A 27,972-nucleotide genomic window follows, 5' to 3' on the forward strand; every position below is an offset into this window, starting at 1 on the left:
CCAGCCAATGGGAGCGCGTCGCGCGGGGGCCTGTGGGAGCGGGCAGCAGTAGCCGCTCTGTCGTGGCGGCGGTGGTAAGAGCTGGGGTCCCCCTCTCGTCTCCCGCGTATTTATCCCCGTGTCTATCCCCATCATCATCCTCCTCACATCGTCGTCATCGAACAATCACCGCCTCGTCGAGCTGTATCCTGATCAAGCGGCTGAGCGCGTGCGAACCCGACCGAAGAAGGCCTTGAGACCAGCGTGGTGAAGTATGGTCAAAATGCAAATGACGACCCCCCACCAACCACCACCACCAACCACCTCTCACTCGCCATGCTGCAGGCAGGGGAACAAAACATATTTACAGGGCAATTCTGTCAGATCGTTGTGCAGTACTTGTTGTACGTGTTCCCATTGTATCGTGCTTTCAAGCCGCAAGAGACCAGCGTGGTGAAGTATGGCTGCGCCAACGCTCACGACGACCCGCACAGGCGCTGGGATGATATCTGGTGGGAGGCCGAGGGGCCCTCATCCAGCAGTGGAGTGACCAAAGAAGGCTCCACGCGTGCGACAAACAACATTGAGCCACAATGTAAATCAGTACGAACGAAAACGTAAGCTAATTGTTGTACGGCACGCGTGTTAATCCACCGCTGGATGAGGGCGTCAATTTGACCGCACTGCAATCACGTCGGTCTTCAGTTGCGTATATTAATACAGTGGGAGCACGTAAGTACAGTACAACAAGGGATTGTGTTGAACCGCAACGTGTTGAGTTGAGGATCTCCGATTAACTGGGTGGGGGGGGGGTTCTTTTAACAATGTAAACTTTAAAGCAAATGGTGATTTGAGGGCAACTGCAATGCTGTACCTACCGTACTCAAAGGAATTTTCTGAAGGGGGGGTGGTGGAGGGGAACAAAATCCTTCGAAGTTAACAGTGCAAACCCGGGCACTTACTACGGCTGTGTAAACACATTAAAGTGATAGGAACTGTTGGCGATTTTTTAAAGCGACTAAAGGCAAAAAAACTGAACGCGTGTGCCTATTCACTGGGTTTTAAATACTCTGGATGAGGAAGGGGGGGCTCCTGTGTGTGCATCATGGGCGGGTTGTTGGTGGCTGTGCTCGGCCACTTCTTCTGATGATGATGTGGCACCGACCCTCGCTTACCGCCCTTCTTCACGCAGTATTTCTCCTTTCCCTCTCGTGTCTGCTGCTCTGTCGGGAGCTCCCATCGCGTTTACTTACGACAGTGCTCGGTTCAAGAAACGGCATTACGTTATAGTCGTGTCTGTTAAAGCGGCAACGGTGCTCTTTGTTGCTGGCCGCTTGGCGTCATGTACGCGAATACAGTATAGAGATTAGAGACGAAAGTCCGGTGTGAGAACGCGTCTGTTTCTCTTGTAATGACGAACTTAGTGTTGCGTTTTTTTGCTCTGTGTACTCGAATACGCTAACGTTTCGGGTAAAGGCCCTTATTCAGAGGGCAGGGAGTGTTGACTTAGGCTAAAGACAAACATTGACGTATTTTTTTTTACATGTTCGGTTTAAGAGAATTACATTGAGAGACAAAGAGGACCACGTGGATTAGAGACCATTTACACGGGCAGGTCCTCATCCTGCGTTCTATAAAACATTACCGATGATGAAAGTGTTACCACCTTGGTACCAAATTCTGCTCTTGACAACTTAAGACTGAAGCTGCGGCAATGGCACAGTGGTGAGAAACACTGCCGCTCTGCGAAATAATTATTCAGCCATTCGTAGACTCGGCGTCCAACCCCGTCCCTATCCGTGTGCAGGCGGTGCAACTGCACCGAGAACCCTCAGGCTGGAGATTGTCCTGTTGCATTTAATGTGAAGGGAGTTGGGGGATATTGGACAAGGGAGTTGGTCTTTCATTTCATTTCTTGCACCGGGTAAATATGCCAACCACGCTATGCCACTGCCTGACATGGTAACACTGTACCCATTAACACGCCCATTACCGAGTCCCTTGGGGCAACAAACCCCAATTCTTATTGGCGACCCGCAGCATTTCGCATAGCAGCGGCATTTCGCATAGGAGCAGAATTTGCCAGTGCAGCATTATTGACTGCATTGTCGTGTTCCGTCTTGTCCTTCAGCCGCTGTCAATGCCCCTTGCTTCTTTCTGGACAACGACGGTGTCGCCGCCACTGCTGCTGCTGCTTCTGGGCCGGTGGGCTGTCGGCCGGGCGCGGTGCACCGCACTACCTCCTCTCCTGTCACGCACGGGCAGCCAGCGTCTGACGTGGCCCCTTAAATCCACGCGCTCCGTCTTCCTCCTTCAAAGGGGCCCCGTCTCCTTCCTCCTCCGCCGAGACCCCCCCCTCCTCGCCAGCGCCATTGCAGCCATGGCGGAGCAGCGCTACTGTGTGGACTACGCCAGGCTGGGCACGGCGGGCTGCAAGAAGTGCAAGGAGAAGATCGCCAAGGGCTTGGTGCGCATCGGCAAGATCGTGGCCAATCCGTTTGGCGACGGCGGCGGCGAGATGAAGGAGTGGCACCACGTGCGCTGCATTTTCGAGAGACTGGAGCGCTCAAGGCCCTCCACCCGGCGCATCGAGGACCTGAGCGACCTGGAAGGCTACGAGCGGCTCTTGGACCCCGAGCGGGAACTCATCAATGGCTGCATCGAAGGCAACGGCCCCCATCGCCCCAACCACCGCGGGCGACTTGAATTTTTATTATTATTATTTCTAACTGATGTTGAATAATATTGTAATTGTGCACGCATTTGGTGTATGCCTCGTGTTTTGTTTCTCGTCGTGTTGTTTGTCATGTATCACGGTGGCGTTTGTGTCATGTTGTTTGTGTCGCATTAATCTTGTCCCGTGTGGTTTGTCTCGTGTAGTGTCGATTGTCAAGTGTTGTGCTGCTTTTTCTTATTTAATGTTGCGCACGTCATCGTGTGGGTGAGCAGACCTCATCATGAAGAGGGGAGCGTCACCACGTAAGCCGGCAGGCCAGACCAAGCCAGCATTGGCCTCTCCTTTTAGGATGGAGGTGTCCAGTGGGCCATCAATGACAGGCCCACGCAAGTTCTCCGGGTTCTCAGGTCAGCACAGCCCTCTACGTGTTTCTCAGGGGGCTGTAGCTTACTGGATATCTTCTGGGACTAATACCATGTGAGATCATCTTTTGTCCCCAGAGTATTCTGACCCCGGGGTCAGAATAATTTAATAATAAGGGGTCTCAGAACGCTTGACGTGCAGTAAGCGATTCTGCACAGTGATAGCTGTACTTGTGTGGACACGAGGTGACTTGCCACCCAGCCTGCCATCGGGCATGAGCCTTCCATGACGGGACAACGATTGCAATATACAATCCCCAAAAGAGTAGTTTGCAGGTCAAACAATTTTATTTAGCAAATTTATATTCGGTTCTTACGGGCTAAGGTGTACGGCCCGTTTTTGAAGTCCTGCGCCGTCTGCTTTGTGCCTCTCAACAGCCACACCCACAACAACAATAACGGCGGCGGCAGCAGCGGCGCCCTCCCGGCCCAGCGGCACCGCGGCATATGACCCGAGCCACAAGGACTGCTTGTTTCGCGAGTTCCGCAAGCTGTGCGCCATGATCGCCGAGCAGCCCAGCTACAACAGCAAGACGCAGATCGTCCACGACTTCCTGCGCAAGGGCACGTCCGGAGGTAGTTCAAGGGTCTACAGGGGCCAGGAAGGGGGGGGGGGCTTGCATATGCTTTTGTGTTATTGTGAGGGTGTGTGTGTGTTCAGCGTTGGTGCAGTGGTTAGCACACTGCGCTCCAAACCCGGTGAACCCGAGTTCGTCTCCTTCTCACGGCTGACATCAGCCTTAAGTTAGTTCGTGGAGCGGTGTGTAAACATCGCCATTGGGGAGACAAAGGTTCTGTGTTGGCTTTCATTGGTGTCCAATAACAGCACTTCACCGACCCCCACTGAACATTGTGAAGTCTGGTCAAACAAACACATGGGACCAAAAAGTGTGGGGAGGACTTCATCTAACAGTCCATTGACAATATTTTAACAGCGCTTGCCCCAAAAGTCTGTAGGCTACGACAACCAGCTGTGTAGCTGTTCGACAAGTACTGGTGCAAGGAATTAATTAGCTACCTGCTTCCCCCGCCCCGCCTCTTAGTAGCCAGGTGCATGTGTGTATCTGTCTGTGTGTGCGTGTGTATCTTCAGATGGTTTCAGAGGCGACGTGTACTTGACGGTGAAGCTGCTCCTACCGGGCGTTGTCAAGTCCGTCTACAACATCAAGGACAAGCAAATTGTGAAGCTCTTCAGCAGCGTGTTCAACTGCAGCCTGGATGATATGGTGCGCGACCTGGAAAAGGTTAGTGTCGCCCTACCACACGACATCCAGTCCGCGCTTATTGCCGGCAGGGAGGGTAGTTTCAAGTCTCCCTTAAATAATTCCCCTTAACTCACCAAATTAAAAACTGAGTAGGAGGCACTTCTGCCGGCAGTGCCATGATGAAGCAATTGCAGGGCTGCTCCTTTACTTCTTACATATGTTGCATGTGCATGGTGTCGTCACCGGTTTACGTGTGCAGGGCGACGTGTCGGAGACGATCCGCGTCTTCTTCGAAGCGAGCAGCAACTTCACCCCCACCGCCAAGAGCACGCTGACCATGCAGGAGGTGGAGGGCTTCCTGGGGAGACTCGCCCTGCTCACCAAGGAGGAGGAGCAGCAAGGCGAACTGCAGGACATAGCGCGCCGGTCGGTATCCGTATGGCGCGAGGGGGGCATGCCTGCCCCGGCAGCGTGCGTTCCGGCAAGAAGAGTCAACGATCAGAAACAAATTCGGGTTTGGTGAAAAGTTTGGATTTGTGAACATAGATACATATTCTACTTATAATGTTTATACGACGGGAGCGGGAGCTCGGTGGTTAGCGCACTGTCACTGCCAGATGTTGTTGCAGAGACAAGTGACTGAGTGCGCTAAAATTTGAAACAAAGAGTTGCCACCTTGGCAAAAATATTCCCCGATTGTTGCCGCTAAGACGATTGCAGTGATGGATAAATATCGTTTTCTGGTTGTTACAAAGTGGTTATCCATCGTAGTAATGTTCCCACACCCCACTTTTAGATGCTTCATGCTGTAGGAGGAGTTGTGCACTTGCGTATTTGAATTGGAATCGATTACTTATTCAAATTCGCCGAGGCGCCAGCTCGGGACTCGACAGCGGCCTACAGTGCCGGCGCCGTCATCGTCCGAGGTTGGACGCAGCGGTCTTCGTGGGCTTTGCGGTTCGGGATATGCTGATGTATTATTCGGCTCTCTCGTGTGGCCGCCGTGAATCTCTCCCGCTTCAGCATTGCGCGTTCTAATTTGTTAATTGTGTTTCGCAGATGCACCTCCAATGACCTCAAGTGCATTATCCGCCTCATCAAGCACGACCTCAAAATGAATGCTGGCGCAAAGCACATGTAGGTCACCAGTCCGAGTGTCTGCACTGGCGCTGGCTTTTACGTACCACACTTGCTGTTTAAATGACGCGATCTCTCTTCAGTTATGTCATTCTGTGGTATCGTTCATTGGATTTTTGATCAAGTTGAAAACGTGTTTTAAGTTTAGATCTGGCCCTGTGGTGTGTCCTGGGTGGTGTGTGTGTGTGTATTTAACTGCGTGTGCTTTGACCATGTGCTGTGTTACAAGTTGTGTGCTCGGTATTTTCCATGCTCCTGTGTGGGGTCACTGTTCACCAGGTGCCACCGTAGCAGCAGCGGTGTGGGATAGTTTTTTGACCCCCATAAGCATTGGGTAAAAACACCATCTATTATTTAACTCTTGGTAGTTTTACTCCCTGGGCAGTTCTGGCCATTTTTACTTTGTCAAAGCTGCAATTATCTTGGGAGTAATTTATTCAGTCTTTTACCTTCTTATCAACGAAAGACAAATTGAACAAGGTTTTAAAAAAATCTTGGGGAAGATGCCACTAATCCAAAGCCTAACCATAAACCGGTCATGTATTTTGACCCCGGGTTCCACATTCTATGGAGTCAAAATTATATCTCACACTAGCTCAGGGTAACATTCGCGCTAACCCTGGTGATCGTGAAATTGAATCTTGGCTCTAAATAGTGGTCATTATATTGCGGGAGGGATGAAATGAGATTGTGCCCACTGTTTACCTATTGTGCTGCACCGTGATGTGCCATGGTGTGCCGTAGCCTGGATGGGCTGGACCCGAACGCGTACGATGCGTTCAAGGCATCTCGGAACCTGGAGGACGTTGTCGACCGCGTCCTGCAGAACTGGCAGGATGGTTCGCGGAAAGCACTTTCCGTCACGGCCTCCCTCATGACGCCCGTGCAGCCCATGCTGGTGCCTAACCCCCCACCCATCTTGCTCACTTGCTCGTTTTAATCACCCACCTGACCTGCTCGCCCACCTGCCCGCTTGTTCACTCACTCATCCACCCTCCTCCCTTCTAGCTCACTTAGCCACTCGATCACTCACTCGCCCACCCTGCTCACCCGCCTGCCCGTTTACTCACTCGCTCACCTGCCCACGCACTCGCTCAACCACAAGCCTGCTCGTTCGCTCACTCGCTCATCTACCCACCATGCTCATCCTCCCACCATGCTCATCCTCCCGCTTGCTCTTTTATCCCAACCATTCACTGCCTTCCTCACTCGCCCACTCACTCACCCACAAGCTTGCTCCACTCCCCCTGGCTGGCTCGCCGCCCGTGACGTGAGGCCACTCGTCACCGTGTCACCTTGTCGCATGCAGGCGGAAGCGTGCAAGTCTGTGGCGTATGCCATGAAGAAGTGTCCCAACGGCATGTACGCTGAGATCAAGTACGATGGGGAGCGCGTGCAGGTGCACAAGAACGGAGACTCCTTCCAGTACTTCAGCCGCAGCCTCAAGCCCGTGCTGCCCCACAAGGTATATCGCAATTACTCAAGGTGGCAGGGTGGCGGCAGAGCAGTAACATCTGGGCCTCATTGCAAGAAGCACTTGGGTTCAATTCCTGACTCGGGTACCTTTATGCAGGAGGAGTTTTATGTTCATCTTATTCTGCGTGGCTTTCCTCTGGGTTCTATAATTTCCTCTCCTAGTTAAAAATAAAACAAGACAGTGTAACTGATGTTGACCAAAAAACCCAATGCTGTAAAAATTACACACTCAGCAGCAACATCAGCCCATTCGCTGCAAGCGGGAAATGGGCTATCACTGGGCTGCATCACCGCCCCCCGAGTGGCATGATGCACCAGGCCCTCTTACTGAGCTGCCGAGCTGGCGCCCATGCATGCTTGCGTGTGTGTACGTCCGTGCAGGTGGCGCACTTCAGAGACTATATCCCCAAGGCATTCCCGGGGGGCACCAGCATGATCCTGGATGCGGAGGTGCTGCTCATCGACACGAGCACAAGCAAACCGCTGCCCTTCGGCACGCTCGGGGTGCACAAGGTGACCACATGTGGCACTGTCTGCTTGCAGTGTCTTTCTGTGTGTTACGTCTGTCTGTGTCACACAGCGTACATCACAATGTGTCTGTTTTTCTGCGTGTCAATGTTTGTCTATCTGTTTGTAACAGTGTCTGTCTTCAGCATGCCGTCCTGCCTGCCTTTGTCTTATCCTAAATACCTGTCTCTCCCTCTCTGTCTCTCTGTGCGTCTGCCTTGCTGCGATCTTGCCTTCTATGGCCACTCTTCTCCATCTGGGAAATTGAAGTGTACAGGGGAATAAACGTTCAAATGTCTGCAGTGTAAACTCACGTTGCCTTACCGTTAACAACGTTGCCGCGGTTTGTTTTGCAGAAAGCTGCATTTCAGGACGCTAACGTGTGTCTGTTTGTGTTCGACTGCATTTACTTCAACGGGGAAAGCCTCATGGACAGGTAAGACGACACATGAATAGTTGCTGTTATGCACGTGAGTGCAGCGAGCTGGGGCTCAGTGTTGGGAATGCGCTTGTTAATTTAGTTTTTTGTTAGCGTTGTCAATAGTCGTTTGCCACATGCATAGAATTATCTTAGCGAAGTTAAAGGGTCCAGCCCTATTTGTGTGTGTGTGTGTGTCCGATCGTGGTGTATAGGTTAGCACGTTGCGGTACGAACCAGGAAACACCGATTTCGATTCTTGCTCACGGCAAACACCATTGACGAATATCTGAACCGGTCTTGGGCCTCCCCTAGGTCGACTCGGCCTCAATTGAGTACCTGGTGCGATGTGTAAACATCATCACTAGGGAGACATAGGCCGTTTGGCGTGGTGCTGGCCACCCACCCCCTCGTGTGCCGTGCCGGCCTTCATTAGGTGCTTGCTTACAGCACTTGTCCCAACAGTATCTGAAGGCTATACGGGGGATCTTTGTCTTTGTGTCCGAACATACCTCATGGTGACTGATGATCCCTGCCACTGGTAGGCACCGTTGGCAAGGCTCATCAGTGATGTTGGCTGCCGCTGACCAATCATATTTTGGAACCGCGCCATGTGGTATGAACACTGCAGGCCAATCGATCAGTTCAATTGTTTATAGATCTAGATTTGATGTATCGATTCCATGACTTTTGGAATCAACAATCAATTATTGAAACTAATCGAAAATAAATTAAGAACCATAGCTGGAGCGCAGCCTTGATGTGAAAATATCAAGATTATTATAAACGTTATGTTTTTTCTATATATCGTGATATTTTTATTATTTATATTCACTTTATTTGCATTTTATTATTTTTTTCTATCTATGTGACTTTACCAAAAGAACCATAGGATATCTATAGTATCGTGCAAATGGCATCTTGCAATAACTGAGGAACCACAGACAAGCTGATGAGCCGGCACCAAGCGATGAGCCGGCACCAACGATTGCCCAAGTGCGACGGTCCTCTATATATTGAGATGTTTTCAAACAGTTAATGAGTGTTAATGCATGTGGGAGGAAACTTAAAACCCACATGCATGTCAGGGCACAACCCTCTATTCCCATACAGAAGGGACAGATATTATCGGCCTACACTTTGCTAGACAGCCTTCTCTATTTAGGCGACCCTGGGTATGGCCCCTCGACGCTTCTGGGAAGGGAGTCTCACAACATTTGTGCGATCCACCAACCCTCGTTGACTCCACAGTGCTGGATACAAGCGTAACCACCACCACCGCCGCCGCCCGGGTGACATTGAAATGTTTGCATTAACATCCCTGTCCCATGTGTCTTGTGTGTTTCAAGGAGCATCAAAGATCGGAGAAAATTCCTCCACGACAATATGGTCGAAATCCCCAACCACATCTTGTTTTCGGAGATGAAGCACGTGACGGTAAATCCCATCACGGAGCTCCAGCGCACACTCACGCCCTCCGTACAAGCAGGCGCAATCACGCTGGCCGTGGCCTGGGGGGGGTTTCCTGCCTTCGGGAGGCAGGAAACCCAATTTTCCTGGAATAGACCTGGATTTTAATTTGAGAAACATTTTCAAGGAAGTTTTTGCCTCGAGCCAGTCCGGAGAGAATTCTGTCGGTGTGTGATTCATCGAACACATGATAGCAGCGGACTTCTTGAATTAAAGTTAATCTTCAATGTTTCTTGATGTTTCCTGGCATTTTTTTAAGAGAGATGTGGTTGAATATCGCCCTGAGAACGATTGTTCAAGGGCGCTTTATACATTTTAATGATTATTATTGGCGCAATGGCCCTTCCTTTTAATGCCACACCGTTATTGACAAGTATGGTGATTGTGCTTTGTACACCATTGACAATGCAGCTTCACCGAATAATTTTTGTTCTGAAATGCTACGTAGGTAGGATTACGTTAAACTGCTGGTTGACGTTACCACTGTAAGATGGTACGACAGATGGCTGTGAAAATGCTGTCTATGTTACATTGTATCATGCCACTGATTTACGTTAGCTTCAGCTGTTGATAGAGATGGTTTCGTGAAAGCTAAGTTACTGGTGTGCATTGAATGTGTATGTATATATGTTGAACTTCTTTCTCACCGTACACATAGCCAACCATGCGAATTGGATGTGCATTGTCTTGTGCTGCTGGTGGATGTTGTGCTGTTCATGCTCGTCAAGTTATATTCTAATTTGCTTTTGATTTGTATAACCCTGAGCATTCGATTGTAGATGGTCTCGTGAATTATCACCGACCCTGCTATTCTGATGGTTGACACTGTTTTGAGCCATTGATAAAGAGTGCGTTGAGCCGTTGACTAAGCCTTGTGTCTCGTGTTGCCATCAGAGAGCCTCGGACTTGGCTGAAATGATCTCCCGGGTCATTAAGGAGGGTCTGGAAGGGCTGGTGTTGAAGGACGTCTTGGTGAGACTAAACAGCTCACCGCTCTGCCAGCCACATCTTCACGCGTTACACAAGAAGCCACTCCACCCCACTTCAATCCACTTGTGAGGCACTTTGAGAGCTATCTCCTCACCCTTTGCGGACGTGCTCACGACGCCTTTTTGCGCGCTCGCGTCGCAGGGAATCTACGAGCCCGGCAAGCGGCACTGGCTCAAGGTGAAGAAGGACTACCTCAACCAGGGCGCCATGGCGGACACGGCGGACTTGGCTGTGCTGGGCGCGTACTATGGCCACGGCAGCAATGGTGAGGCCTGGGAGGAGAGGGCATCGTGGTACGGCAGCGGTGGTGTTGGTGATGGCATTTCGGTACATTTGTTGCATTGGTACCGTGTCCTTGGGAGTTAAGATGCGCCCCAAAACTTGTGCCCGTTGGCAACACTAGTTATACACATATGGTCACCTGCACACACAGTTATCGGATTATAAGACACAGCCCCAGCTTTTGGTTTAAAATAAGGGGAGAAAAAGTATGTCAATCTGGAGTTTATCTACGGGACCTTTTTGCCAGTATCAAAATGATGAGAACATGTGTAGAGGTTTTACCCTTGCAATAAAACAAGAGGTGTTAAGATGTTCAAACACAAAATAGATACTTTTTTTGCAAGGCATCAAATATGCACTAATCACACACACTTGTGTCAAGAAATGCAAACAAACATGCTCTGATAATATACGCATTGACTTTGAAACTGGTTGGTCTCCACCAGAGACAGCCTTCTTTATGGCAACGTCTCACCAGTGCTAGACCAGACAATGCCAAAAGGAGATATAAGATCCACGATAATCGTCTTGTCCATTATGCAAAATATCCTTATCTTCATTTTCTGTGCTTGCCTCGTGTTTTGCGTTTTATCTCCTACGTTATAATTTTACTCCCCCGGCCGCGAGGCATCGTTTGTGTCTGCGCGACCGGGCAAAGCCGACGTGATCTGACGCTCCTCGCTTTGCTCACTCGCAACGTACGTCAGCTCCGGGTAACAGCCATGCCACGACCTAACCGCTTTCCCAACCCCCCACCACTAATGTTTTTGCGCCTTCCAGGTGGGATTATGTCCATCTTCCTCATGGGCTGCTACGACGAGAACTCGGGGCGCTGGTGCACAGTGACCAAGTGCTCCAGTGGGTACGATGACGCCACCCTCAATCGGCTGCAGAAGGAGCTCGAAATGGTCAAGATCAGCAAGGTCAGAGCTCACCAGTGCCCAGAATCCTCTGCCTTATTTGGGGAAAAATTAACCATGATAACGCAGGTTGATCCGTTTCTAAATACCCCCACTAAAACAATTAAGGTGTGGCTCACGCATTTGCTTGCTCATGCCATTAAGGGATGGAGTGAATTCCAGTGGGGAATTGGTCTACTCTTCCACGTTGACCCTGACATATGGGAAGAGGTGGGCATACCCGCACTTTACCCCACAAGCTTCTGTAAAGTTTCCACCACGCGGAACGAAACGTCGGACCTCATGCCACAAACTTGTGTCCACAGAATTTGTATATTCTGAATGATATTCATGTTTCGTTTGCTCTCTTATCATTGGTTTACGCTGTATGCGGCCGGTGTGTGTTTTGTCACCAACTTTCTTAGAGTGCATCAAAAATCCCCGACTGGCTGAAAATCAACAAGACATACTTCCCCGACTTCGTCATCCGCGACCCAAAGGTTGGTGTCGGCTTAGACGGCAGAATCTCTTGTGCGGTCGCGTCAGATTGGCGTGCAAGCACGTGTAGCAAGAGGCTGGACATGAGCACAACAATCGGAATCAAAAGTCCAGCTGTGCTTTTATATCACATGTGCTTGTATCTGAAGTTTCCCTTACCTTCCCCCCCCCCCAAATCAATGTAATATTAGCATAATAACGATAATCATTTGATTTTTGATAGAGCTGCACTCCTTTACGTGGGAGCATTGCAATGCGCTTCACATGCAATAAGTAGCTTACAATAATTACACCTTGTCACAACACATTTGAAGAGGCACCCATTGCAGTGGGCAGCTTCTCTCTGTTGGCAGGGACACGGTGAATGGCCTGCAATCGGGCTTTAATCTGTCAGCAGTGGGAAATGATCGCTCTGTGTAATCCCAACTGAGTAGTTTGCGGGTATTTTTGTGTGATTGTGTGCGTGTGCGCGTGTGTAAGATTCTAAGGGTGTATGCTTGTATCGGGGGGAGCAGTAATGTAGTGGTTAGTGCACGGTGCTACGAACCCGGCGACCCGTGTTTGATTCCGCCTCATGGTCAACATCAACGACGAATATCTGAACGCGTCTTCATCCTTCCCTATGTCGACCCAGACTTAAATGAGTACCTGTTGCGGAGTGAAAGCATCAATACTGGCGGGACACTACCGGTGTTGGCCACCCCATCCCCACGTGTGCTCTGCCGGCCTTCATAGGTGCCCGCTAACAGTACTTGCCCCAACAGTTTTTTTTAAGGGAATACAGGGGATCTTTGTCTCTGTGTGCACGTGTCAGAAAGCGCCAGTGTGGGAGATCACGGGCGCAGAGTTCTCCAAGGCCGAGGCACACTCGGCCGACGGAATCTCCATCCGCTTCCCGCGCTGCACGCGTATGAGGGACGACAAGGACTGGCGCAGCGCCACGACCCTGCAGCAGCTCAAGGTGGCCACGCGAACCCCCCTCTGGCATCATTCCTGCTCATGCCGCTCGACCCCTGACCCCGCCGTCCCAACTCCAAAACGTCCTGCTCCCCCCCCCCCCCACCGACCCACCCCCATGCAGAGGGCTCAGCCCACCTAAATGATCATAGAATGAAAATTTGCTGAAACTATTAGGCGTTTTGCGTTCGTCTTCCCATCAATTACAAAGGCAGATCGTATCATGACTCATCAATGTGTAGGGTTTAACACTTGTGTAAAGTTTGTTTAACATTGACTTTTTCATGCCCCCCTGAGTTTTTGTTTACGCTCCCCCCTCTGCCACCCCCATAGACAAGGTCATGCTTCCAAGGCTGTGCAGTCCGTGTGGCCTCCTGCCGCTAGCGCGCGGTGTGGCTGCGGCGGTTCATCCTAGCGCAGGCCCCAGACTCATTGGTGGCATGGGTTTGAACTGCAGCCATTTCCCGCAGCGCAATTATCATGGTAGTGTGTTGGATATTATTGTACCGCAGCTTGTGACAAAACCGTCTGTAATTTGCCTGATCTCGTCAGATCTCAGAAGCTAAGCAAGTTTGAGAAGGATAGTGCTTGCATGAGCGACCACTTCCGTGCATAATACCGGTGTCAGAGGTGACTGCGCGGTTGTGCTATACCAGGGGTCACCAAACTACGGCCCGCGGGCCGAATCCGGCCCGCGACGTCAGTCCATCAGGCCCGCCGACGGTACTTGAATTTGGTTGATAAAACGTATGGAACACAAGACGTTGTGATAATGCTTGCTTATTTCGCGCCATCCCAAGTCCTTCCCCGGCTCGTGGTAGCTCCGCCTACGCTCTGACGTTACCATGGTTTCCATGGCAACACACACAAATACGCATCTTTCCCACCCCCAAGTATTGAACAGAATGATTATGCGGCCCGCGCTCGTCATTCTATCAGTTATCCGGCCCGCTGTGAAAAAAGTTTGGTGACCCCTGTGCTATACTGTGGGTAACAAGCATCAGTGCAGCCAAATCTGTCTTCAGCAACCCGCACTGACCAGTGCGGTGAAGTATGGTCATGTAACCCCCATAACCCGCATGGCGTAGGGAGACCCTGACCCAGGAGTGGGTTGACAGAAGGGCTGTACATCTACAAATCGGTGTAGATATTTTCCATCACTGGTTTTGTACTGGATTAAAAAAGGACATTTAATGTGGTGGGTGTTACATTGGGGAAACGAAACGACATATCTCGGACCGTGTTCGCGAGCACAAGTCAGATCTGAAACACGGCAGAACTAATACCTCCGCCGTGGCTGACCATTGCTATAACGCTGTGGGCTCTCATGATATTGTTTTTTACCGAGACCAAGGTACTCTGCAAACCTTCGGGCTACTATCAAAGGTTTGTTCATGAAGCCATCCAGATGTATAAACATAGACATAACTTCAACTGAGAAGATGGATACAAATTGAGCAATCATTGGAAGGATGTTATACTCTTTGGTGACTTACCGAATAGAACCAAAGAGTATGGATCCTTGCAGTCACGAAAGCTTCAAATCTAGAAAGGATGTTATTAACCATATAAAACCTTAACTGCTTTATGGTGTTGCCTTCATGTCCATATCTCCAGCTTCTTCAGCTTCCCAGCCCCGCCCACTTCTCCCCCCCCCCCCCGGTATTTTTGTCTGCTCGTCCTCTGAACGTTCTCGCAGCACTCCCCTACCCCACACTCCCCCTCTCTCCCCCCTTGCTCCTCCCCCCTCTCTTACCTATATAGCCTCTTGTTACAGCAGCCCTTTTGCCCACTTCAGCAATTGTTTCTTGCTGTGGTTGTCCCACCTGCTGACGGACGCTTGTGTTGCACCCAAAACGTCATGATTTAATTTCTTTCATTTTATACCTACGTGACTTTACCGAAAGAACCAAAGAGTGAGTATATTTGATGCGATTCAAAAATTTTCATTTTTCTACATTTGTAATTGTTGCTAGCTCGAACTGTGTCAGCAAAGTTGATATGTGCAAGCGCCGATATTAATGTTCATAACGATGATGACACTGATATGAATGTCTAGGATGATCCGAATGATCTTGATGGTGATGTTGATGACGTCGTCGGCATTAATGTTCAGGAGCTCTTCAAGAAGTCTAAGGAGAACTCGGACGTGATGGACTTGCTCGGATCAACCGTGAAGAATGACTCCGAGTCAGCGCCGGCCACGCCGGGGGGCAGCACCAACGGCTCGGGCTCCTCCTCCCCCAAGCAGGGCCCCTCCACCACCACCACCAGCAGCAGCAAGGCCAAAGCCTCGCACAAAGCCTCACGCGGTACATGCCACTTGTACACACTCACGCGTTGTCACTCACACTCAGGGCCCCACAACAACAACAACCACCATTCGCCACTAAGTGGTGGTGACGTCACCACGGCGCTTTTACCAGGCGATGTGCACTTTAATGCCACGTGAAGTGTCGAGCACCCGTTGGCAGGAGGTCACAGGGCAGACCCAGGTGCCATGGATTGACTGAGATGACTGGCAGATAGACCACCACTCACAAAGTCATTCACACCCAGGGCCCCTCCTCACTCACAACCTTACTCGGTACATTCCCCGTCGGTTTGTGGGTTAGTCTGGCCCCCGCACGACCCTGCCGCTGGCCGCATGTCTGGCGTTAAGTGTAAGGATTATATAGGGCTTATCTGAAAGCACCTTACAGCTCATCTCATCTCAACCAAACCAATTGCTTGCTGCAGTCTAGCCAAGGAGACCCCCCCCCCAGTAGCAGCTATCCCTGTGAGGCACAAGGCACACACATTGCCATCCTATTAATGAGCAGTAGGTGACGATATTGCAACATGTTTTTTTTCCAATTAAGACATGAACTTTGGCAAATTTGCAACCATGCCAGCACACTTGGCCTACTCTCTCTCGAATAACTTTGTGAGTTTCGTTTTCCTCCCACAGTGAAACAGACGGCGCGTGCCATATTTACGGTTGTTGGTGTGTGGTTGTTCCCAGGCGCCTCTGCCAGCCGGAAGCCCAAGCAGCCGAGTCGCGCCGACACAAAACCGGTGTTGGCACCGGCGTTGGCGTTGGCACCGGCTGTAATTCCGCCCGTGATGCCACCTGCGCCGGTGAAGAGGAAGAGGAGCGCCGAGGCTCAGGAAGAGGTGAGGTGTGGAGCCTGTTGGTCCAGATTGATTGTTTAATGTTTTAGGGCCTTGGCAGCACCCACAGCCCATTACTGTAAGGTACAACATACCTTCCTAAAAAGATTGTAGGCTAGAGGTGTTGACATCCGCCAAACAAGGCAGCCTTTGGGAAGAGAATGCTTCATAGCTGGGCGGTTTTTTAGTTCAAAGTTTCTTTATTGATAATCAAATTCCCTGATTGATAACCGAGTTACTTTATTTTTAACCGAGTTGTTGGTTTGTTAACCGAGTTCCTTGGTTGCTATATTAAGGTGCTGGGGTGAAAGTGGAGTTGCTCAGCTAATAACAGAGTTGCCAAGTTCATAAGAGTTGTCCAGGTCATTGCTGCGCTGGGTCACAGGAGTAATGACCCAAGTTATCTTGTTGATAACTTTGTTTCTGGATTAATAGCCCAGTTATCAGCTTTACGATGGAGTTCGCCTTGAGAGTAACCGAGCCTCCACGTTAATATAGTCCAGGGGCTGGAGGAGAAATTAGTACCAACTAAACCCAACTCATTTAAAATAGACATCACGTAATTAATCATTATTGGCCACATACAGACATTGAAACCGGTAAAGTTGTGCCACCTCAGATGGTGCCTACAAGTGAATTACAACCGTTAAAACGAGCCACGCTCGTAAAAAATCCCCCTGTTAATTACGGGCGTAGCTACAGAAACGTATATTCTCTTGTATTGATTTATACCGCCGTACAGCGCGTGCGACCACCCATAACGGTCGCGTGAACTGCCAAACATCAAATTATCGTTCGTTTTTTAACACAGTTTGCTCATACTGTATCGTGAATACTGTAAAAGTGTATCCGGGTGATGTTTTAATTTTGCCTTTGACGAAGAGGCCTGTACAAGTGCAAATGTACTCGTACGCGGCGATGATGCGTTAATGCTCTCGGCCGTTTCTCCGAAGGCCCAGTTCACATTGTCATTAACCCTGTTGTAGCGAGCACCCCTCCTCTGATGCACCGGCAAACTTTTAACTGTGAGTGTTTCGTTAAACAACGATGTGACACTTCATCTGGTCTGGGCTCGTGGACTAATAACGCTGCCGCCGGTGGCGCTGTGCGTCTCCGCGCCGTTACGCTCAGACGCTGCTCAACATCTTCACGGGCGTGCGCCTGCACCTGCCGGCGTCCGCGGAGGGCTACGACCGCGCGCGGCGCTACTTCTTCGCCTACGACGGCGACCTGGTGCCCGACCACGACATGGACTCGGCCACTCATGCAGTGGCGGCGGCGGCACCGGCGGAGAGCGGGGGGCCCCCCGCGGCACTCCCGCCCAAGGCCCAGCGCGTTTCCGTCGACTGGATCTGGCAGTGTGTCAAGCGGCGGCGCCTCGTGCCGCCGTGCTGACGCGTCGGCGATAAGGTCACGGTCCACTCGGGCGACTTTAGGGCAATCGTTGCCGGCAACTGTCACCAGCAACGCATCCATAATTAGTATCACGAGGAGCGACTGTGGCAACTCGGCGGCAGGCGTTGTCGGCGACGATCGCTGTCGAAGATTGCCCTCGCATTGCCCCAGTGGATCGTGGCCTTGCCACCTGTCGTGAAGATGGGAGGTGGGGGGGAGGAGGTTTATTTTGTTACAGAAGAGCAGAAACACGATTGTGAAGATGTTGTTCCGTGTGTGCGCGTAAGTTGAGTGAGGTTGGGTAAGAGCAGTGAGATCTGGGGCAAGACCTCGCGATGAGGCTAAAGCTTGGAGTGGACTTATCAGGGATCTGTGCATTTGCTCCGTGAACCCCCAATCCCCCTTCCTGAGCTAAGGCGTGCTGAAAAACAAGTGTAATTTTATACTGATTTATTACAGCAACAGTTATAACAGCCCACGGCCTATAGGCAGTGCCGCCAAAGGGCTAGCGGCGAGACGATAGGGTTGCCTCGTTATGTTGATCCCGCGATGTATTGCGATAATGGGGAAAACAATCTCAACACATTCGTCAATAACACTGCTGCCATATAAGGAAAAATATATAATAGGCGATATTTTTGGGCATTGGCCCTTCTTCTTGAGGGAGCTGCAGTCGAAATTTTGTACTTGGAAGCACATCGAAGCACAAATACATTTCAAAATAAAGGAGAAACTGATGTCACGATAATCGTTGGGTGGCGAAATTTAAAAGGGGTATCGTTAGAAATGATATCGCGGCAACCCTATTACTACATACCGCTGGCCCAGGTGCTCATTGGTAGACGTCATTTCCCCAGGTGCTTATGGGTAGACTGCTGCCCAGGTCATGGTTAAGGCTACAATTTTGGCATGGTCATTTTTGTTGGATAATTTACTGCAGGGTGCAGTAAATACTATAGGGAGGCAGCATAAGGTGGTACCGCACTTATGCCTCGTTCTCCTCCCTCCACCCCAACATGTTGCCATGGCACTGAAAATACAAATGTGTATTTTAAAAATACACATTTGTATTTGCAGCAATTGACGTACATTTTTGAAAGGGAATGACAGAAGCTCCCTTAACCCTCGTGCATTTCCACAGCCGTTTCCAAAATGTCACCTTTGAGACTTCGTTCACGTTCACGATTTCGGACACCACCGTGACAATCCGTGCCAAACTCGTAGCCCGTAGCCGTGGTTGTATGGTTCTTGTGCCTCGCGATGTCCCGTGCGCGCGCGCTGCTCGTTGAATTTAAAAGGCGTCCGTGTTTTGTCTTCTGTGCAGTCGGCAGAGATTGGAATTCGCGTAGCTTTGTAGCCGATGCAATATCCCACGTAGATGGAGGTTTGGGCTTGGGGGCAACTAGGAGTGGTTTGTGGGGGGAACCCGGTTTAAGCGTTTGGGCCAGCGAGGGGCTTTATCAGGGCGCGGACATCATCCAAGGGAACATTTTGTAAAACTTTTTTTCTTTGCCCCCCCCCCCCCAAATTTTATTCCGTTTGCTGGCGTCTTGGAGCAATGGGACGAAGAACCCGCTAGAAACTCACAAAACGTCACGATTTGGAGAAAGGTTCGCAGAAGAGGATAGCTACAAAATTGCTCGTTAAGTCCCTTTAAGTCAGCTCTCATCCACACCAGGGGGGGCAGCACATTCCTTCCCGCCGTGCTACGGATAATGTTTGTCGCATAACTGTCAAATCAATGTTTTTAATTCTCGAAGGAATGTAGCCAAATTAAGTGAAACCCCCAATTTATTGTTACGAGTTTTTTTTGTACGTACAATCACTGGTGACCTGGCTGAGACCATCAACTTCCAACACATGAGAGCCTAGTTTTGATCACAAATCAGTCTCTACGTCAATCTTTCGTCGTCTATGCGAGTGTCTCTGTGGGTCTCTTTATGCGAGTCATAATGACCAGGTTGCGACCACTGACTACAGGTGGCTACAGCCCCTGAGTGGAACCCAGGGTCTCAGCGATAGTGGCCCAGTGCCCTCTGACCTCTGAGCCACCCGTCCTCAAATGAAGGGAACATGTTACACGTGCGGAGGCCAGAGTGAACTTTCTAGCCAGGAGGTCCACGTTTCTGAAAGCCCGTGTGTGTTGTCGGTTATGTAATGATTTGCCACCACCCGCTCCACCACCCCCGTGCTATGACTTTGTGATGTCAATTAATTTTCACGATTTTATTTTAGAACCTATGCCTCTTTTTAACATTGCGTCACACCCTGTGACTCCTCTCGCGGTTGCAGGGATCGTGTGACCTAGCCACATACAAACATATCACACGGTTTGAGCGGTGTGGCACTGCTGTATCGCACGCTGCGTTATGACCCAGGGGACCTGAGTTGTATTCCCGGCCATGGTCAACGTCCGTGACGAGTGATATCAGAACAAGTAGCCCTGGGCCAACTCCCTTCACCAACCTGCACAGATGAGCGTGGGTGAAGTATGGCCAAGCAACCCCCACAATCGACAAAAAAAATCGATTCTCACATGCACGATTTGATTCGCGAATCGTGAGCCTAAGAATCGATTTTAAATCGACGAATCCATTCGCCCCCCCCCCAGTCCTGCGAGTCATTTCTATTGTTTTCAGGAGGCCCGGTAACATAACTTGCCTCGATGTGATGTTAGCTTTTATCGATACTATTGCTGCAGCTCTATCGCCGACTGGAGAATCTCGCATCCCAGCCAAGACATTAGCCGAATCGATCATTTTAACACGAAGGGGTCACCTATGATGTTACTTGCAAAGGGAGATGGTGGATGTCAGCGAGTTTGGTTGAATAAAGGGACATCAGTCGGTGATATAATTGCTTCTCCTGTTAGCGGTAAGACCACGTGTGCGCGCGCGCATTCCCGGTGGGGAAAGTGCAAGTGCCATGGCTTCCAGCTGTAGCGTTAGCACATCAATAAAGGATGTGGATGAGCGGATGTGGGGGGGCTCCTTTTGAGGGAGGGGGGGTGAGGGGTGGTGGATACATTGGGGGGACAGGGAGGGTGGTGGGTGGAGTGAGGGATGTGGGAGCTGCTCGTGCCATGTCCCGACAGACGAGGTCGAAGAGAAGGGGGTTGACGATTCACGTGAATGATGATAGTGATGATTCTTGGTTATGTGTAACAAATTTTATATTTTTGTCCCTGGGTAGTAAGTGTTATTTCCTAATTGGTTATGCCTCAAAAATACAGAAAATGGATATTCCCCACAAACTTTGCTTTTGTGACCAAAACAGTGATTTTGAAATTTACCTATTTTCAGTGAGAGAACGTGGTGTGCATTTGTGTCATTCCTTCACAAAGTCCTGGTCACAAAAGCAAAGTTTGTGGGGAATAGCCATTTTCTATACTTTTTAGGCATAACCAATTAAAAAATAACACTACCCATGGACAAAAATCGTGTTACATAGTGAATTAATTATGGTACATTAATTATAGGTAGCAGTGTGTTTATTTGAGTGTGTGCGTGACAGTCCCAACAGTGAGCTTCCCGGCAAGCGAGGCTGCATTAGCTGGGTCATGCAGCCCGCATGCCCAGCCGCCATGTGCATGTCCAAGCAGCTTCTGTTTGGCCGGATAGAGGGGACTAAACGGGCGCGGCACGGGCTATAGCAGAGGTGGGTAAAGGAGGATGTGGACCTGAGTGGACTTACCGAAGACTGGTACCAGCAGTGTCAACGTCGGCCTCTGTGGAGGAGGCTCGTGCAGGACGCTACTGGGCAGTTGGAGGCGATCGCCTCCCAACTACAGCGGGGAGGGCAGAGGAGCAACGCTCACAACAACGAGCGGGGCGCCAGGCGACTAAAAAGCAGCAAGTTGGCACAGTCGGGCGCACAGGTGGTGCACCCCCCACCTGTCATGTCAGCCAACCCGTCACGCCTGGATCTGTCCCGTCACTTGTCAGCGAGCCACTCCACATTTCATGTAACAGCCTCAAAGTGCACCTAACCATGCATAAAGCGCTCTGGTGTCACTTCCATTTCGTGGTAAATGTTGGCTGTTGTACGGTACAGTATTACGTGTGAGTGTATGCGCGTGATTGACTATGCGTGCGTGTATTTTACGTGTTTGTGTGCAGCGGGTAGCGTGCGACCCGAGTTAAATCCCCGCTCACGGCCACCGACACTGAAACGGTCCTGGGTCTCCCTTAGGTAGTCTCAACCTTAAAATGTAGAACTGTCGCGTAGTGTAAACATCAGCATTGGTAGAGACAGAGGCGGCCAGCCACCCCTACGCGCGCTCTTCATAGGTGCTCGCTGATAGCAATTGCCTGAACAGTCTGTTACAGGCTGCGGGGGGGATATTTGTGTACAAGTGCCGTACAGCGTGTGCCACTCCTGGTTTGGTGTGGCATTTTCGCAGCAGTAGCCCCATGTATTATGCATGGGGCTGATGGAGACGCCCTTATCTGCTATGCCTTAAGTGCTCCCCCCCCCAACTCTCTAAGGGGGTGGCTCTGCGAGGTTGTGAGGTGGGGGGTTGGGGGCTAGGGCACTTGCTGGGCACGGGGAACCTGGTGCTGGGGATCTGGGAAGGGCTGGTTGGAGAATCCTTCACGGCGGGAGTGGAGGGAGGAGGGGGAGCGGAGGATTTGCATTACCGGATGGAAAAAGAAAACGATTATACGCATCATGCAGACATGTCCGCAGCACTAAACGTAATGGTTTAACATTTTAACTGATAAACGAAGGGAGCTGCCGTGCGTGGTGTAATGTGTGTAGTGGTTAGCACACTGGAATGTTCAGAGGTCGTCAGTTTAAGTATATCTCCTGGCGCGGCAGTTAACACAATGGGGGTGCGTTTCTTAAATATACCCCCACACGCCTCTGTCCACCCAGAGTCGATGGGCAAGGTCGCGTGTGGTGGCAGTGGTGGGGGGGGGTAACGCACATCGTTTCCAACACGTGTGGCCAGTGTGGACGAGTTGGCCAAATATCACTCGAGAGCTCCCTCGAGTGGGGAGGTCCCTTCCGTCAGCTGTGGCGAGAGCGAGCCAATGTTAGGGGGCTGCGTCTTGTAAACGGAGAAAATTAGGGCAAAGAATAGAAATATTTTTTTTATTTTACCAGGTAAGGCCAACTGAACCGTGTAGCTCTTTTTCAAAAGCGACCGAGCCATAAATGATGGCTCAACGAAGTGGCTTATGTGGACATTGATAGCAGCCAAATATTCTAAACGCGTGTTTCTAAATGTGGAGGGGGGGTGGGGGGAACCCGGAGAAAAATCCACGAGACCACGGGGAGAGGGAGCCATGCAAACTCCAAATATACAGCAGGCGTCATGGTCGAGATCGAATTTATGACCTCGTGTACACCAGGCGAGGTAGTTAACATCTCGCCACAGCGGCGCCGGTGCGTGCCGCGCAATCGATGCATTTGCTAAAATTCCACTGGAAACTATGACCGGTTCCGGAACCGATAATCGTTTCTGACAAGGGTTATCGGTTATGTTTTTTTTCAACGATCGCTATTCAGTTGCTGGTGCGGTTTCGTATAGGATGACGATGTTCCGCTAATGGAGCGCAGAGACACGGGGGGCAGACCCCGACGCCCAGACCATCGCAAACTCGCGTGAATTATTTATCGGCAAACAATCTTTCTGCGAGTGAACGAGAGAGTGTGTGTGTAGGTGCTCGCTCACAGCACTTGCCCCTACAGTCTGTTACAGGCTATACGGGGGATCTTAGTGTGTGTTTGTGGGAGTTGAGCGACGCTCACAACAACGAGTAGAACGCCCACGGGATAAAACAATGAATTAGCACAGTGGCGAGCACAGGTCGTGCGTCTTCTGCCAGTCATCTGTCAGTCAAGTCAACCTATAAAACCTGGGTCTGTCCGGTGGACTCCTCCCACCAGCGAGCCTTCCACAACTTGACGCGATAGCCTCTGTGTGCACCTAGCCTGGCACAGCTCACCTATAACACCTGAGTATCCCGTGAGCACCTTCCATTAGTGACCCTTCCGCAATTCACTTGATGACTTCACAGTGCACCTAGCCTGGCACAAGTACTCTGATCTTCTTTGGTTCTTTCGGTAAAGTCACGTAGAATGATAATAAAATAATAAATTGATAAAATAAAATAACAATAATATTCTCACGACGTTTCGGCCACAACACAAGCGGCCTTCATCAGGTGAAGGGGGCGAGACTGTCTGGTGAAGGCCGCTTGTGTTGTGGCCGAAACGTCGTGAGAATATTGTGTTATTTTATCAATTTATTATTTTATTATCATTCTACGTGACTTTACCGAAAGAACCAAAGAAGATGAATCATTGCAGTCACGAAAGCTTTAAATCGAAAAGTACTCTGATGTCACCACCATCACTGCGCTGCAGGCGACCAGAAGTCCGATTCCCGCTCACGGCCAACATCAGAATCTATGAATATTTATTTGATATCTGAACCGGTCCTGGGCCTCCCCTAGGTCGGCTCAGCCTTCATTGAGCAATAACATCGTGCTGCTGTGCTGATCTGCACTGGAGAGAGAGAGTTAAAGGCGGCCCGGGCACACCACCCCCACCCCATCGCGCTCGCTAACAGCACTTTCCCCCAACAGCCTGTGCGGGCTATACGGGGAACCTTTGTTTGCACACGCCCATTCACTCTCAAAACGGCATCGGCTGCTGTTCACTCGCCTTAATTGGTGCTCATCTCCAGGTGCCGTGCTTAATGAGCTGCGCACTGGGAGGAGGAGGAGGAAGAGGATTTGTAGGAGGGGTAGGAGTGAGAGGGGTTTTGCGTGCGATCACAACAGCCCGGGCAGCGGCGGGCGGAGGAGCTCCTCGCGAGGAGGAATTCTCGCCCCGTGAGGTTTCGCTGCCAGACCCCGACAGCGGCCCACGAAGCAGTGGTGAAGAAGGAAGAGGTGGAAGAGGTTGGGGTGGTGGAACAGGTGAGGATGTGAGCGCGGGTATCGGATCTGAGCGCGGCGCGTGTCGCAAAGTTGAGCGAGTGTAGCGGTAACTTCGTTCACCCTGACCTTGACACTAACCTCGACCTTGAACTCAACCTCGATATTGACTCTTCAACAGTGACCCTGTATACTCACAGTGATCTTTACCCCGACTGCGTCTTGTCGCACCCTCGATTATTCAGAATCCCAAACGACGACCCACGAGAGACGAATCTCGAGGCGAGGTTGACCGAGATATATTTTTTTGGGATGGAGCGGTGGCGCAGTGGTTGGCGCACTCCGCTATGAAATGCATAAGTGGCGAGTCGCACCTGAACCGGTTCTGGGGATCACCCGAGGTCGAACTCGGTCTTAAACGAGTGCCTGGACCACTCTTGCCCCCGCCACCCTCCCCTTCACCAATCGGCTCTGACCAGCGCGGTGAAGTATGGTTGAACAGCCCTCCACGATCGAAGCGGGCGGGGGGGAGGGGGGGCTTCATCCAGCAGTGGATTGGCAACTTGTTCTGAATGTTTACTTTGTTACGAAGAGGTGACACGGGCACACGTGCTGGCAGAAAGGCCTCCATTAGAGGGCGCTCCAGAAGTGACGGTACCCACACTTTACCCACCGGGCGCGATCGACTTTGGGCGTCTCGATTTTTCGGAATCTTTTTTTTACTTCTGAGTGAACAAAGCTGCCCGGGCGGGGTTTGTTTTAAGAAACTTGCTTAGGAGTGTAAACTGCCGCTCCGGGAGATGATCTATAGCCCGAGACTTCGGGGTGGGTGCTGCTCACCATCCACACAGCACGCGGGGCAGCAACCCGCTCGGGACGACCCTCGACCCCTCTCTCTCGGCAGCGGTGGCACGGTCGTGTGGGGAGCGGTGGTGCAGCGGTTAGCGCTGCGCTTACGAACCCGGCGAACCCGGGTTCAATTGCCGCTCGCGGCCAAACCAACGCCAGTGTGACGATTGTCTGAACCGGTCCTGGGCCTCCCCTAGGTCGACTCGGCCTCGAATGAGTACCTGGTGCGGTGTGTAAAAACATCGCCACTGGGGAGACAAAGGCGGCTGGGCGTGGTGCTGGCCACCCACCCCCTCGCGTGCCGTGCCGGTCTTCATAGGTGCTCGCTAACAGCACTTGCGCCAACAGTCAGTTAAGGCTACACGGGGGATCTTTGTTGACGAGAAGCGCTTGTTATTACTGTACTTTATTATTACTGGATTGATCATTATAATCACTGGACTGTATTAATTGTACCCAGGAACGCCTTCGCCGAGTCTCAAGGCTACTTTGCAGGAGGGTCCTGCCACACTCCCCCCACAACCCGCCACCCCTCACCCACGCATTCATCGAGAGGGCTGACGACGACACGCACCGATCCGCGCAGCCTCAATTCGCGAACGGACGCGAAATCCCCACTCGATTGTAACCCACCGCCTCAATCAACATCGTTTTGGGGAGCTTCGCAAATCTCTGCGCGATCCACCAACCCTCGCCATCTCCACGCGACCCACCAACCCTCGCCATCTCCACGCGACCCACCAACCCTCGCCATCTCGACGCGATCCACCAACTCTCGCCATCTCCACGCGACCCACCAAACCTCGCCATCTCCACGCGATCCACCAACCCTCGCCATCTCCACGCGACCCACCAACCCTCGCCATCTCGACGCGATCCACCAACCCTCGCCATCTCCACGCGATCCACCAACCCTCGCCATCTCCACGCGATTTTAGCCCCCCCCCCCCGCCACGGCGAGACTTTAATGAGAGCCCCCCCCCCCTTACTTAGACACGTGTTAGAGCAATTAACTAATTGGCCAATTACGGATCGCGACCTCTGCTTCCACGTGGGCCGCGGGTGAGTGGCTCCGCCTCCATCATTAGCGCTCCGTGGGAGGGGGGGGGGTCCGTGGGGGGGGGGGAGGTCTGCGTGGGGGGGCGTCTCGTTAATTAGTTTTTGGCATTGACTCAAGTAGGGGGCGGAGGTGAAGGGGGCGAAGATTGGGGGGGGGGGGGGGGGTAAACCATGTGGCGCTCTGGAAGGGGGGGGCGGGAAGGGCTCAGTGGGGGATGGGGGGGATATCGGTGGGCGGTGCAGGATTAGCGATGTGGATGGTTAATTGAGCAAAATGTAACATGGATTTCAACGTCGCTGATGATATACCGTGCACACGTGTGTGTGTGTGCGTGTCTACATGAGCATTACACAAGTGGTTTGCAGAATCCTCAATCGTGCGTGGAGGAATCGGTGAGTTCAGTTCACGGGAAGAGCAACCATGGTGACGATCATAGTAGTAGCAGCGACAGAAGAGTGACAGGGAGGAGACCGGCTGTCGATGAGCGAGCGACTGGGTGAGTGACTGGGTGAGTGACTGGGTGAGTAAGTGAGCAAGTGTCTGGGTGAGTGGGTGGATGGGTGAGTGAGTGAGCGAGCGAGTGACTGGGTGAGTGGGTGGGTTAGTGAACGGGAGACTGAGAATGAGTGGGTGGGTTAATGACAGAGTGTCTGGATAAGTGGTTGCGTGAGTGAGTGGGTCGGTGAGTGAGCGAATGTCTGGGTGAGTGACTGGGTGAGTGTGTGGGTGGGTTAATGAGCGAGTGTGTGGGTGAATGGTTGCGTGAGTGGGTCGGTGAGTGAGAGGGTGTCTGGGTGAGAGGTTGGTTGGGTGAGTGAGCGAGAAGACTGGGTGAGTGGATGGATGTGTGAGCGACTGTCTGGGTGAGTGAGCGAATGGAGCGACTGAGTGAGTATGTGGGTGAGTGAGCGACAGACTGGGTGAGTGAGTGGAGTTACTGAGTGAGTGTGTGGGTGAGGTGAGTGTGGGTGAGTGAGCGAGAGACTGTGTGAGTGAGTGTGGGTGAGTGAGCGAGAGACTGGTGTGAGTGAGTGAGAGAGTGGGTGAGTGAGTGAGTGTGGGTGAGTGAGCGAGCGAGAGACTGGTTGAGTGTGTGGGTGAGCGAGTGAGTGAGTGTGTGTGGGTGAGCGAGCGAGTGAGTGTGTGGGTGAGTGAGCGAGAGACTGGTTGAGTGAGTGTGTGGGTGAGCGAGTGGGTGAGTGAGCGAGTGAGTGTGGGTGAGTGAGTGTGTGGGGGAGCGGGAGTGTAGCGGTTAGCGCGCTGCCCTATGAACCTGGCGACCCGGGTTCGATTCCCGCTCACGGCCAACACCAGTGACGATTATCTGAACCGGTCCTGGGCCTCCCCTAGGTCGACTCAGCCTCAAATGGGTGGATAAAAAAACATTTCCACTGGGGAGACAAAGGCGGTCGGGCGTGGTGCTGGCCACCCACCCCCTCGTGTACCGTTCCGGCCTTCATAGGTGCTCGCTAACAGCACTTGCCCCTACAGTCTGTTAAGGCTATACGGGGGATCTTTGTCTTTATCTTTGTGTGGGTGAGCGAGCGAGCGAGTGAGTGGAGCGACTTCAAGGCGGTGCCGCGTGGCGCGTCTTGGGTGCTCCATCCCAGATTTCACAGCAGCAGGATTCCAACGCTGGCCGCATCCGTTCTTTATAGTTTGTATAACAGCAGTAATAAAAACATCGTTTTGAGTTACACAAGACTTT

At 51.5% G+C, this 27,972-nt stretch overlaps 1 protein-coding gene across 4 annotated transcripts; it reads left to right on the forward strand.

Annotated features, from left to right (window-relative positions):
* The first annotated feature begins 5 nt into the window (after positions 1-5).
* Positions 6-21,515, forward strand: LIG3 (DNA ligase 3). Of its 4 annotated transcripts, none has more exons than XM_076070249.1 (20): positions 6-596; positions 2,111-2,645; positions 2,929-3,063; positions 3,457-3,654; positions 4,171-4,322; positions 4,543-4,709; positions 5,343-5,420; positions 6,165-6,318; positions 6,730-6,885; positions 7,278-7,409; positions 7,760-7,839; positions 9,171-9,258; positions 10,186-10,263; positions 10,423-10,546; positions 11,344-11,486; positions 11,888-11,962; positions 12,775-12,921; positions 15,034-15,229; positions 15,922-16,073; positions 17,202-21,515. In XM_076070249.1, the coding sequence occupies exons 2-20, from the start codon at positions 2,120-2,122 to the stop codon at positions 17,463-17,465; spliced, it is 3,045 nt and encodes a 1,014-aa protein (XP_075926364.1). In that variant the 5' UTR covers positions 6-596; positions 2,111-2,119; the 3' UTR covers positions 17,466-21,515. The 4 variants fall into 4 exon arrangements, with proteins under 4 accessions (XP_075926364.1, XP_032818001.2, XP_032818002.2 ...); XM_032962110.2 differs by having other exon boundaries at positions 6-251; XM_032962111.2 differs by having other exon boundaries at positions 6-246.
* Positions 21,516-27,972: the final 6,457 nt, after the last annotated feature.

Source organism: Petromyzon marinus, chromosome 28 (assembly GCF_048934315.1).
Source record: "Petromyzon marinus isolate PM22_M1 ecotype Great Lakes invasive population chromosome 28, UKy_Petmar_22M1.pri1.0, whole genome shotgun sequence".
Classification (NCBI taxonomy): domain Eukaryota; kingdom Metazoa; phylum Chordata; class Hyperoartia; order Petromyzontiformes; family Petromyzontidae; genus Petromyzon; species Petromyzon marinus.

Coding starts and splice junctions, on each gene's coding strand:
- LIG3 (XM_076070249.1), top strand. CDS start 2,120: ATGCCCCTTGCTTCTTTCTGGACAACGACGGTGTCGCCGCCACTGCTG. Junction 6,886..7,277: donor AGCCCGTGCTGCCCCACAAG/GTATATCGCAAT, acceptor ACGTCCGTGCAG/GTGGCGCACTTCAGAGACTA. Junction 7,840..9,170: donor GGGGAAAGCCTCATGGACAG/GTAAGACGACAC, acceptor GTGTGTTTCAAG/GAGCATCAAAGATCGGAGAA.